We start from the raw sequence: 12,787 nt of genomic DNA, 5'->3' as shown, positions 1-12,787 counted from the left end.
TCAGCCGGACGAAGTGGCCGAGGAGCCGTTTATGGAGGATTTCCGTGCTCTGTTGGTGAAGGAGGACTGGTGGTTGCTGCCGGGGCTGCTGCTGGTGCCATTCATGGTGCTGGAGATGTGTGGGAACTGCGGGTGGGGGGACTGGACCGGCGTGCTGGGGCTGGGCAGGCAGGAGGAGGTGGAGGGCAGCCCCCCGGCCGGGCTGCTGGCCTTGTCGCTGCCGGAGTCACTCTCCAGCTCGCCGCTGTTGCTGAGGCCTTCTCGCTGGTGGCCGATTTTCATCCGCTTGCAGGTGGGCCTCACGCGGTACTTGAGGGGCAGCGGGCCGTTCTGCAAGGCAAGAGACCCGTCAGAACCCCAGGAACCGCCCCGCCAGGCCGCTGCGTGCCACCAAGACATTACCCGTCTCCAGGTGTAGATGTAGGCAATGTCCATCAGCGTGTAGTAGTCCTTCAGGGGCTCCTCCTCGTACATCACGTCGATCTGCCGGGAGGTGCAGCCCGGTGTCAGCGTGCGGCTCTGTGCTGAAGGCAGCCTCAGAGCGCTCCAAAGCACCGGGCCCAGCACAAAGGGAACTGGGAATTTTCACGTATACTAAAAAGATCAATTAATCCCCTCACATCTCAATATCTGCAGCACGGCCAAACCCTCCACGAGGTATTTTAAATAACACCCTCACTCTCACCAGCATGCTGCCAACTCCACACATACACGGCCAGAAACCCAAAGCATGTAGGATGCCAGCAGCATTAGCAGGGATGGAGCAGCAAAGTACCTGGAAAGTGTTGGGGATGTCCATCTTGCTCCGCAGGAACTTTCGTAGATGCATCACTGTCATTGCTGCCGGGCAGCGCAAGTATCTCTTGTCATTCACCTAGCGGCACAACAAAGGGCACGGGTCACCAAAGCTGCACTCTTAACATCATAGGTGACATTTTAAAAATGCACATTGTTCAATTAAGAACTGCAATACGGCAATTTCTGCTCTTCTAAGGGACAACGGAACGACATGGTAAATCATAGCTCCAGAAAAAAATAAAAAGCCACTGATTTTACCAAAGAAGACTTACATCTCACACTACATCCCTTTCAACAATGCATATGCATTACAGGCTGACTAAAATAAATAAATAAATGATTTATTTATTACAAAATCACACACACAGAAAAAATCAGATTCAACTTTAAGAGTGACATTGCCAGCATTCGCTACTTGCTGTTTCTAGGAGCTGGCAGCACGTGGGGCTGCAGGAAACCCACAGCGCTGGGAGGTGCACTCCTTTTGTCCTCGTCACAAACCAGCTATTTTTCCCAGCTACAAACCCACGAGGAACTGCTCGCGGCTGTGTCACATTTCTCTGGGGTAAAGGAAAGTTATTTACCTCCTCCTTTGATTTTTCTTTCTCTTTATTTCCTTTTCGTTCCAGTCTGCGAGGAGAAATGAAACAATTACAACAAATAACAAAGAGCTGCTATCGGTCAGGTGAGCATAAAATACTGCCACTCAGGAACTTGCCTGTTCTGGTCAAAGAACTCAATGGATAAGCTTATTATCTCATCGTCTGTTATAATTCTTTTGTCTTCGTCAGCCACTTCTCCCCTGTCTTCATTAGAGCCATTGGCAGCTGCGCAGAAATTTCCACAATAATTTACATTTTGAAATTCAAATCAGGAAGAAGGGCAATTCTCGGTGAGGAGGAAAAGAAAAAAATCCCCACGGTGAGATTACGATTAAATCTACTGAACCGCCAAAGCAGCAAACTTTTATCATGCTGAATTTACTTCTTAAAATTCCACCCCGACAACACAACACAGCGCTTGTGAGTTAAAAAGGAAAGAGTAGAGCACCGGGGGCAACGCGCCATCGATTAGGGTCGGGAGTGAGAAGCTTTTACCATCAGCCGACGGATGAGCAGCATAGAAATCCCTTCTTCTTTTCATTTCATCTGGGGAAAAAAACACGTGGGGCATCAGAACCTCCTTGCAGCTCCCAGCAGGGATGCGGAAGAGCAGTTCTGGGTTCGGGGTATTTCTTCTGCTTTTTGGTACTTACTTTTGAAAAGGCCCGGCACGAGCTTGTACACAATATCCTGGAGAGTTTTATCTGACCTGGAAAGAAGCATTGAGCACAGTGCTGAGCGCACGAAGCAGCGTTTCGATGCGAGCGGCAGCTCCTGCCGTGTAACCTCTGCCAACAGCAGGCGGGACTCCCGGCCTCGCGGGAGGCCGCCCATAAAACGCAGCTTACAGGAGCTTAAAATCAAACTAACACAGCTCTGAGCACCGCTGTAAAACTAAAGCCGGGTCTACCGCGGCAGTGCCGCCGAAAAATCATTCTGCCTAAATCTACAATTCCTCCACAGAAAACGAGGAGCGGCAGAAAGGAACGGCGCGGACAAAACGCTTCTGGCAGCAGAAGCATGCCGAAAGGGTTCAGCTTTCGGCTGCCGGAGTTCCGGTAAGTTTGGGGGGCCGAGGTTTGGCCGTGGGAAACGGCAAGCGGCGACGGGAGCTGCGGGCGCTGTGAGGCGCGGGGACGGCACCGTGCCCGCCGCAGCCTCCCTCCGCAAAGCCCGACGCGACTCCGCTCGCACCCGGCGGAACCTTCAGCTTCCATCCATGACAAAAGTCCAAAGAGAGCGCCTGGCCGCGAGGCAGCCCGTAAATTCACGGCTCCTTTCAGATTGAAATCGGGACGCGGAGATAAGATCGCCCAACGGCGCGGCCCCGCGCGGCGTGCCCGCCCCTACCTGATGTTGAGCAGCGGCCGGGTTTTGTGCACTTGGACGTCGCAGATCGGGCAGTACTTGCTCGTCTCCAAGTACCGCACGATGCACGTCTTGCAGACTGCAAGGCAAACACGGGAGCCTTTAGCGACGGTCGGAGGTGACACCGAGCATGCATAGACAGAGAGAGGTGCGATCTCCTAAACTATGCGGCCGGGAATCGGCCATTGTCAGCAGCGCGCCGCTTAAGCTAAACAAATACTCAAATCGGCCGCGATTAACATGAAAAGGCGACGCTTAGAGCACATATATTGCGCCTTTAACAAAGACCGTAGGGCCGCCGCCAGGACGAGCCGCGGTGCCGCGGTGCCGCGGTACTCACAGGAGTGCAGGCACTCGATGATGGTCGTCGCGTCGATGAAGTACCCGCCGCACAGCACGCACATGAGGTGCGGGTTCAGCTCGGTGATTTTGATTCTGGTCGTCCGGTGCATTTTGGCGCGGGGCGAGGCGGCTCTGCAACACACACGGCCGGTGCGGGCCGCTCAGCGGGGCCGCTTCCCAGGTGCGGGGCCCGGCGGAGGGCGGCGGCGGCGGGGGCCGAGCCGGGCCGTGCGGGGCGCAGCGCGGTGGGCGCGGAGCCGGCCGGGCGCAGCGCGTGGAGGCGCGGACGCTCTCCGCCGGGCGCCGGGCTCGGAGCCGGGGCTGCCGGCGCGGCGCGGCGCGGAGCTCAGCGGGGCCGGCCGGGCACCGGGCTGCCGGCGAGCAGCACAAAGGGGAACCAGCGCCTCCCGGTGCGGCTGCCCTGGCATTTCCGGAGAGCGGGGAGGGGAGGCGGGGGGAGGGCGGGGGGGGGGACACGCACCTCGCGGCGGGGCCGGGCACCGGGCGGCGGGGCCGGGCCGCGAGGGGGTCCGGGCGGCCGCGGCTGCCGCTCGGTGCCGATCCGGATCCGCTCCGCTCTCCGAGGGGGTTGCTATAGCAACTTACACTTACACTTGGCATCCTGCCACCGCTGGGAACACGCGAGAGCCGGGCGGGGGGGCGGCCGGGGGGGTGGGCCGGGCCGAGCCGAGCCGGGCCGGGGGGTGGGACGCGGGGCCCGGGGGCTGGCGGAGGGGGTGGAGGCGAAGAGCGGCCCGCGGGGGTCTGGGAGCCCGGCGGCGAGGGGAGGGGACGGGAGGGAGGGGAGGGGAAGGGCGGGCAGGGGGAGGGCGGCGGGAGCCGCCGGGGAAGGGGGGTGGGGGGGGTTCGGCCTCGAGGGGCGCGGGGCGCGGTGCGGGGCCGAGCCGGGCCGAGGCGAGCGCGGGAGGCTCCTCCCGAGCCTCGGCCATTTCGGATCCTCGCGGGGGCCTCTCTCTCTCCACGTCGACTCGGGGCGAGGAGCTGCGCTGAGCCGCCGCTCGCCCCCGCCGCTCCCCGCCCGTTCCCGCGCCGGGCACCGCGCCCGCGGCCCCTCCGCTCCCTGCCTGCCTCCGCCGCTCCTCTCCTCTCCCCGCCGCAGCGTTCTGTCTTTCTCTCCCCCCTCTTTTGAGGCTCATCTGAACGTCTCCCGTGGCCGAAGTGGAGCGGGGCGAAGTTCCGCGGGAGCGGGTCAGAGGCTCGAAGCGCCGGGCGAAGGGATGAGGCAGAACACACGTCCCGGTTCTTATAACCCTTCTTTTGGGTCACGAAGAGGCGCAGCGAGGGGGGGGGGGGGGGGGGGAGAATGCAAAGCCCAAACCGACCTTAAACTGTACCTCCGTAACAACACGCGAAGGACCATGTGACCAAACCATTCCTAAAGCTAAATCAACACCTTGTCAACACGACGCGGCGACGGGAGCGAAAAACAAATGTCATCTTCGCAGCCTGAAACCCATAAACCCTATCGGGTGCAGCGGCACCGACGTTCCATGCACACTCACTATTGAAAACGATAGGGAACGCGAACCGAAGGGGAAAACGCTCCGCGGGAACACGCCCCACCAGCCCCGGCAGCGGCACGGCAGATAGCCTTCTGCCCGCCCGAGCCCGAGCAATGCCGCCCGCCACCCGGTCCCTCCCGCCCTCGGCGCCGCCCCCCACTCGCAGTCCGCGCCCGACGCCGCTCCCCGGGCCCCGCGCGGAGCCACCGCCCCTCGGGGCGCTGCTCCCAGCACCGTGCAGCGCGAGGAGGGCACGCGCGGCGCTCCCGGGGGCTCCGCGGTTCGGCCACGCTGCCCCGGACCGGGCACGGCGCTGCCCTAGAGCAGCGCACAGCGCCAACGAGCGACCTCGGCACGGAAACTTCTGCTGCTGCTGCTGCTCCAGGAGGAGCTCCAAACGAGCTCCCCAATACCAAACCGGAGCGAACAGGCACAGAGAAAAGCGAAGCGTCCAAAGCACCCCGGCTTAGAGCTGCCCCTACATCGGGCAGCAAAACGGGAGCCCGCCCCGCTGTGTTCCACGTGAATGGCTCCTCCAGGGTCCCTGACCCTCCGCTCCGCACTCCCAAAGAGGCACCCAGAGCTGCTGTGCCGGAGACACAACAGCGCCCTGCCGCGCTGTCCGCCCGGTTCTGGCTCTGCCCGCTCAGTGCTCACCGCTCCCAACAGCCCAGAATAACCTCAGCAGGAAGCTGAGCAAGGATTTCTCCCCATCCCTGGCGCTCTGGGACCAACTTTTCAATACACCGACGCGTTTATTTCACTCCTTCATAAATGGAGGAGGATTGAATTAACCCTGACATGCGTTTTGTCGACCCCCCCCCCCCCCCCCAACGCGAGGGATTCACCACCCGCAGACCGTCCGTGTCAGCACTGTGTCACCCTGCGATCCCTGCCCGACAGGACAACCACCGGCATCGGTCCCTGCCCCGCGCACTGGCCCCACGCACACGCGCACACGCAGCCTCAGCCTCAGCCCTGGATTTGGGCAGCAGCGAAACACCTTTGGATTTTTCCAGCCCGTGCTGGTAGTGCTTGACGAGGTCACCCGGCAACTCCGGGCCGGGACAACACGTGAGTGTTTAACCCGACACATAGAGCGGCCCGACCCAAACACAGGGAGATAACACCCGCCGGCAGCACACACTGCCCGCAACCGATTATTGAGAGGCCTTATACGGGTGATGTCAAAATGAAGAAAACCAGAAGGGTACTCCCCTGCTCAGGATCAGCGGCATTATCACAAATCCATAAAAGCAACCGACTCCCGAACTCTGCCCGATGTTCCCCGATGGAGCCCACGGACAGCCCCTGGTCGGGCCGCCCCGCTCTACCCCCGCGGTGCTTCGGGGAGCGAGGGGACGGGGCTTCCCGCGGGGGCTCCGAGTCCTCGCCCTGCAGCCAGGGAACAGCCGGGACAGAGTGAAAAAGGACCCGTCCTTTAAGCAGCCGCCGTGGCCCCGCGTTAACTCCGCAGCCTGTCCCCCGGAACCGGCCCGAGGTGCTCGCTGTACGTCGGGGACGGCCGGGGCAGCGCTCGGCACGGCGCGAGGCTGCAGCCCCCATCCCGGGGACGGCCCCCCGGGGCTGCTCGGAACGCTTGGGGCTCGCAGCGGTGCTCCCAGCATTTCCCGACCGGGAACGGGCACACAGCCGGCCGGGTCCCCGAGCCTCGTGAGGAGCGGAGCAGCAAGCAAAGTTTCTAAAAGCTGAAAAGCGTCTCTCCGACTTCCACAGAAACGCGTTTTTTTTTTTCCCCTTTATTTTTACCTGATTTTTCGCAAATATTGACAACGCCCCACGGCCCCTGCCCGCATGTATTTTTCGCCAGGCCACGCACCCGCACACACCTCCACAGCCGTCCGTCCGCGGCCGTCGGGGGTCCCACGCGCGGCGCTGCACCCGGCGGGGCTGCACGCGTGGTCCCCTCCGGGGCCCGAGAGAAGGAACCCTCGATCGAGCGCGGTCCCGTCCGCCCCTCCGTCCCTCTGCTCCGGGGCTCCGCACCCCGCACACCGCTCCGAAGCCCACACTTAAAACCACAATCTCAACCCAAAACTACGAAAAAAAAAAAGAAAAAAAGAGAAAAAAAAGTTCGGTCCCGGCGCTGCCCCCCCCCGCCGCCCCTCGCAGCGGGGTTACCCCAAACTTCGCCGTTTTCTGCACGGCCGGGAGAGAGGCGCCGGGAGCAGCCGGGGACCGCCATCTTACCGCCGCCCGCTCTGCCCCGCCGCTCGCCCAACTTAAGTTAATAACACTCGGTGCGGGGCGGCCCGCAGCCTAACAGCCCCCGCGCGGGGACCGCCGCCCCCCAACGGCCCCGTCCCTATAAAACGACCGCGCTCGGGGGCCCCTTCGCCCCCCCCGGCCGCGTTGATCGCCGAGAGCCCCGCGCTCGCTCGACCCGGGCGGCTCCGCGCTTCGCGATCGTCCCCGTTCCGTCAAAATCTGCCTTTAAACAAAGGGCGCCGGGGCCGGGCCGGCAGCGGGGGCCGCAAATACAAATATTCTCCTCGGGGGCCGTGCGCGCCCGAAGCCGCTCGGGGGCTCGGGGGGGAAGAAAGGAACTAAAATCGGGCGCCGTGGGCGCGTAACGAAAGCGGCCGCCCGGGCCGCCGCCGCCGCCGCCGTGTGTGTGTGTGCGCGCGTGCGGCGGGCGCGGGGCTGTCAGCGCCGCTCCGTACCGCGCCGAGCGGGGACGCCCCGCGCCCGCCGCCCCCCGCCGCCCCCCGCCCGCCCGGGGCCACCCCGCCGCATACGTACCCGGAAAAGGGAGCCGGCGGGCGACGATCGGGGCGGCCGAAAAAGACAATGAAAGTTAAAAGTCGTTCAGCAGAAAATGAATGTGAGCCAAGCGGCCATCTTGAAATGAACTGCAGACGCTGTCAATCGCGAGGAGCGCACCAACGCCGCCGCCGCGGCGCTCCGCTCATGCCGCCCGCGGGACCGCCGTGTCCGCGCCGCTCCGCCGACCCTCGGCGCTCCCTCGGCGCCGCGCGGGGCCGCGCCGGGCTCAGCCGGCCGGGGGCCGCCCGCTCCGGCCCATTGTCTCGCCCGCTCCCCCCCGCTCCGCCGCCCGCTCGCCGTTTTTTTTTTTTTTTATTATGATTATTTCATAGTTGGTGGCGGGGGGACGAGGGAGGGAGGGCGGAGGAGGGAAAAACGCGAGGCTGAAGGCACACACTGGAAACTGACACCGTCCCCAAAATGGCTCGGAGTTCGCCCGCCCCGCCAGCGTCACGTGGGGCTCCTCATTCCTTAAGGGTGGCCTGGGAATTAGCGGCGGTGCGGCCGGGGCCGGCCGCCTCCCCGTGACCCAATCCCGCACCCGGCCGCCTCCCCCCCGCCCCCCGCCCCCCTTCTCCTCCCCCGCTTCCCCCCGCCCCCCCCGCCGCCCCCTCCCCTCCCCCCGGCCCTGCACGCGCCCGCCCGCGCGCCGCCGATGCCTCCTTTTCGCCGCCGCCTCCCCGCCCCGGCCCGACCCCCGCCCGGCCCCGGCCCCGCTCCCCGCCCGCTCCCACCGCCCCCCTCTGCCTCCTTCCTCCGCCCCCTCCTCTCGCCTCCCCCCCCCACCTCCCCCGCGGCCACGCGCGTCCACCCCCCCCCCCTTCGGGGCCCCCCACGCCGCACTTGTTGCGTGGCCCTCCCGCGCCCACGCGTGGGGCAGCGCCGCGCGGGGCCCCTCGGGGGCGGGGGGAAGCGGCAGAGCCTCGCAGCGCGGAGCGGGGCTGCGCCGGGGCCGAGCCGCTGCCCTCCGTCGGGGCCCCTCCGCGCCTCCCCGGGGGGGCGGACCGACCCGACCCGTCCCGCGGCGCCCGCGCTCCCCCCGGCGGCAGGTGCGGGTGGGGGGCATCGCCGGGCGCGAGGTAGGGGGAAAGCCGCCGTCGGGCTCCGGGATCGGCCCAAGAGGAACGCGGAGCGGCCGTCGGCGTGCGGTGCCCCGGGAGGAGGCAGGGCTCAACCGCGGCCCGCGCCGACACGGCGCCCTCGGGTGTGGGGAGCTGCGTCCAGTCGGTACGAGAAGGAAAAATCGTCTTTAATGGAAAATGCACAGCATAAAAGAGGAGGGATGCTCTGCAGACAGAACGGTTGAGGCAGTATTTAACTGAAGCGTTAATTTTCAAGAAAATATAACAGGAGTGAGGAATACCGACTGCATATTCCATGCCAACAGCTTGCTTAATTCACATCTAGAAATCACTACAAAATAGTTTGGATCAAGAGATGTACATTGAGATGTGCACAGAAGGGTGTTTGCCATTGGGAATGTTCTCACGCAGTGCCCGGCTGCCCTCGGTCACAGCTGTGTTGCTCTCTCCAGGCTCTTGGCAGCGTCCTTCAGCTTCCCGACCAAATCCTGGGAGAGGGAACACCTCAGAATGAATTTCGGAAAGGTCAGCACGTGGTGCCACAGTGCCCTCTGTGCATAGCAGGATGGGATATCCTGGAGTTCACCCTCGTCCATTGGACAACACAAGCAGATCATTCCATTTCTTACACTTTTTCTGCTGTAAAATAGGGTGGTACACTGGAACTGAAGGACAATGCCTTGTAATATATATGACCTACTAACATACATTGCTGTCCTTAGCACATCAGTACAGCTGCAATGGCTGCTGCACATCGCTGCTCTGAGCACTGTAAGCACTTCTTCCACCCTGAAAATACCCTGAGTACCATTCTGCACAGGGACTACACCATGTGCCAGTCCTGCCTGGGGCAGCCATCAACCCAAACATGGGCACTGGCAAAGATGCCTCCCAGTGCCTCCAGTTCACTCCCTTTTGCACAGGCACATAACTACAGCACAGAGCAGAGCTCAGTGTTTGCTTCATCACACTGCTGGTGTGTCACCTACACACTAACACTGGCTTCAGTTCATTCCCTACTTGGGAGCATGACATGTCATTCAGCTGCTTCCTTCAGCAGCTTCTCTGAACCACTGGGACAAGGGTTTTGGGGAAGTGATGCATTCCCTCCCAAACGTATGTGTGACAGCACACCCACTATCTATGCGTGTACAGAAAGCAGCACATGCCACTGAAATCAGTCACTTTACAACTTCAATTAAGACCATGACTAGAAGTGTAGCACAGTAAATTCTCCCCTCCTGCCTGTTGTTTTTGGTTTGGTTGGTTGGTGGCTTTTTTTTTTTTTTTTTAAATAATTATTTGTGCCATCTAATTGTGACTGAAAAAGTGCTAGAGACATTGCCATCCAGAGCGGGAGCCAGGCAGAAAAACAGGGAGGGAGCAGGGGTACCTGCAGCTGCTCCATGGTGCAGCTGAAGCTGAGGTCTGGCTGTGATCCCACATCACTGTTCTGTAGGAAACAAAACCGAAGCAGGCTGCTTTACTCCAAAATGACATAAATGGCACTGAGAGGGGTGTGAGGAGTGCATACCTCAGTGCTGAGGGTCAGCAGGTAGGTGGGCTGGTAGGCTCGGTGAAGCTCGTGGGTCTGTGGCAGAACAGTGCTCAGCACAGCAGGGCCAGGGCAGCGGGGGGGTCCCACAACCCTGTGCCCCTGCCCTTACCTGGATGCGGTATGCTAGGCGCCAGGACACATCTGTCACATGTGGGGGGGCCCGGCCTATGCTGGGAGAGAGACAGCAGCAGGCGGTGTGGGAAGGGCTGAGACCACACTGCCTGTCTGCGGCACGCAACGCTGCTGCAATGGGTCACAGAGACTTAAAGGGCAATACGGAAAGGAGGGGGACAAGTTTCTATAGCTGTTTTATAAAGTTTGTTAGAAATGCAACAAAAAATGGTAATTAAAAAAAAAATAAAGCATTACTGTTGACGTGGATGAGGGGAAGTGTGCCTGGTGCTCCCCAGGCAGTGCTGGAGCAGCCCCTACTGCGGCCCTGTGCCCACTTACCTCCCCAGCAGCTCCTCCAGTGCCTCCCGGTTTTTCTGGAGAAAAGGAAAAAAAAAGAAAGGCGAGAGCAAAATACATTTGCAAATTTGAAACGATTGCTCCAGAAGAAAGAAAACGCCGACATGTTACAGAAGGGTGCCAGACCTGGTACTCGGTGCAGAACTGCTCGATCCGCTCCCTGTCCAGCTTGCACTCCTCCAGGCACGCGCTGCAGGAGGACACACGGCCATGGGCGGCCCCCAACACACACACAGAACCCCGCCAGCCCCGGCGCCGTGCGGCGGCGTTGCCGGGGCCGTGGCGGGCGGTATCAGTACCTGAGGGCCGCTCGGTCGGCTCTCTGCCTGCCCGCCTCCAGGATGCAGGCGGCGGCGGCGGCGTGGCACTGCTTCAGCACCGCGGGGTCAACGTCGCTCAGCTCGGGGTCGGCTGCGGGAGACGCGGGGCTGCCGACACCGCCGCTCGCCCGCGGGACGGCGCTTCTGCCCCGCGCCGCACGCTCCATCCCGCGACCCGAAGCCGCGTCCCGCCCGGCTCCGCTCCTCTGATCGGGGTCGCGGGCAGCAGCGGCTCCCCCCAGCCCCGAGCCCGACCCTGGGAGAAACGCGAAGGGGCGCGGGCACGGACGCGGCGAAAGCTTCAGCGGGCGGAGGAGCGGAGCGGCCGCGGGAGGGGTCCGGCCGGTGGGGACGGCCCGGGACCGCCGGTGGCGCGGTACGCGCGTGCCCGCGTGCACGCACGAGCACCTATGTGCACGCACAACCCCGTGTGCGCACCTACGTGCATGCCCGAGCACCTACGTGCATACATACCCCTACGTGCGTGGCCAGACCCATGTGCAAGCACACCTTCATGTGTGCGCACATACACCTGTATGCGTGCACGTTCCTCTATGTGCACGCACTAACATCTCTAAGCATGCACACCCCGATGTGGACGCACACACGCATGCACGTGGCTCTGTATACACGCACACCCGCACGTGCACGCAGACAGCCCCATGTGCACGTACATACACCCACACGCATGCACGGACACTCACGTGCACGGACATCCCCACGCGCGCACAGACGCCGGTACGCACGGACACCCCGACTGCACGCGCACCCGCAGGCACACACGCACCCCTAACCCCGGCAGGCGGCACGCAGGCGGCCCCGCCGCCCCACGCAGAGCCCCGCTGCCCGCTCCCGCTCACCCACGCCGCCGTGGGGCTGCAGCACGCCTCGGAAGGCGGCGCGGAGCAGCGCGGAGTAGGCGCGGCGGGACAGGCGCCGGGGGTCGCCCAGCAGCCGGCAGCCGCCCTGAGCGTACGCCGACAGCTCCATTGCGGCGCCGTGACCTTCGACACGCGCCCACGTGACCGCCGCCGCTGAGGCGGAGCCGTCGCGGCTGCGCCACCGGCGGGAGGAGGCGCCGCCGGGCGGGGAGCTGAGCCCGAGCGCCGAGCGCCGAGCGCCGAGCGCCGAGCGTTCTCCTGGCGGCGCCTCCTCCCGCCCGGGGCGGCGGCGGCGGGCGCGGGAGCGGGCGGCGGGCGGCGTGTTGCGGAGATCGGACGCGGCGAAGGGAGACGCCGGCCGGCCGCGGGCAAACGTGGCCAAATCCGTGCAGCGTAAATACGGTGTGCCCTTTGTGGTGTTCAAGAGCTCCCGTTCCGCACCTCGGCTGCCCCGCTCGGTGCGTGCTGTTTGTTACCCCTCGGCGCCGAGGCGGGGGGCAGTCCCATTTCGGACGGGGGTTCTCTGTCAGTAGGTGAAAACGTAAATCTCCAAGCTCGGCTCTCAGCCGCGCTCGGGCGGAGAAGAGGAAATCCCGGCGCCCGCAGGATCGGGCCCGCGGTTCCGAGGCGCGCCCCACGTGTGTCCGCCTTAGGCCTCGCGGCACCTCGAGGCGAACGGCTCCGTTCGGTGCGCGCTGCGCTGCCGCCGCGCTGTTCCGAAGCTTCGGCGTACCGATGAGCGCCTCTGCGTCCGTGGACGAAGCGCCGAGCCCGGCGGACGGCGTTCCGGGGATTTGCATTTTGCCAGGAACCGGGAAGGCGCGACGGCGGCAAGGTGGGCTCGGGAGCGGCCGTCCTCCGTCCCGTGGCACCGCTGTCACATAGAGACACAACACGTAAGAAAAGACATAAAATGGAGGAGAAGAAAAACCATAAAATGGAGGAGAGGACAAAGCTCAGAGCCGTGGATTTACGAAGGTGCAGAGACCACGGCTGTGAAACAGGATCGTAATAAAAAAACGTTAGAAATGTGCACGCGTGGGGCATGGCTGCAC

General features: G+C 63.2%; 2 protein-coding genes across 2 annotated transcripts; both read right to left on the bottom strand.

Annotated features, from left to right (window-relative positions):
- On the bottom strand, positions 1-6,839 carry BMI1 (BMI1 proto-oncogene, polycomb ring finger; the record flags this gene model as incomplete). The annotated part of the gene is given in 14 exon segments (XM_079538632.1): positions 1-330; positions 403-483; positions 776-874; positions 1,383-1,428; positions 1,505-1,625; positions 1,896-1,946; positions 2,054-2,109; positions 2,751-2,847; positions 3,109-3,242; positions 6,484-6,534; positions 6,536-6,572; positions 6,575-6,674; positions 6,676-6,750; positions 6,753-6,839. Coding segments are annotated over 14 exon segments (1,365 nt in total).
- Positions 6,840-8,930: 2,091 nt separating this feature from the next.
- COMMD3 (COMM domain containing 3) lies at positions 8,931-11,841 on the bottom strand (the record flags this gene model as incomplete). Its single annotated transcript, XM_079538633.1, has 8 exons — positions 8,931-8,990; positions 9,896-9,955; positions 10,037-10,093; positions 10,170-10,230; positions 10,514-10,548; positions 10,658-10,721; positions 10,831-10,942; positions 11,712-11,841. The coding sequence occupies 8 exons, from the start codon at positions 11,839-11,841 to the stop codon at positions 8,931-8,933; spliced, it is 579 nt and encodes a 192-aa protein (XP_079394759.1).
- Positions 11,842-12,787: the final 946 nt, after the last annotated feature.

The sequence above is a fragment of the Tetrao urogallus genome (genome assembly GCF_951394365.1).
Source record: "Tetrao urogallus genome assembly, chromosome: 7".
Taxonomy (NCBI): Eukaryota; Metazoa; Chordata; class Aves; order Galliformes; family Phasianidae; genus Tetrao; species Tetrao urogallus.
The sequence above is the reverse complement of the archived record's forward strand: the minus strand, read 5'-3'. Positions and strand labels throughout refer to the sequence as shown.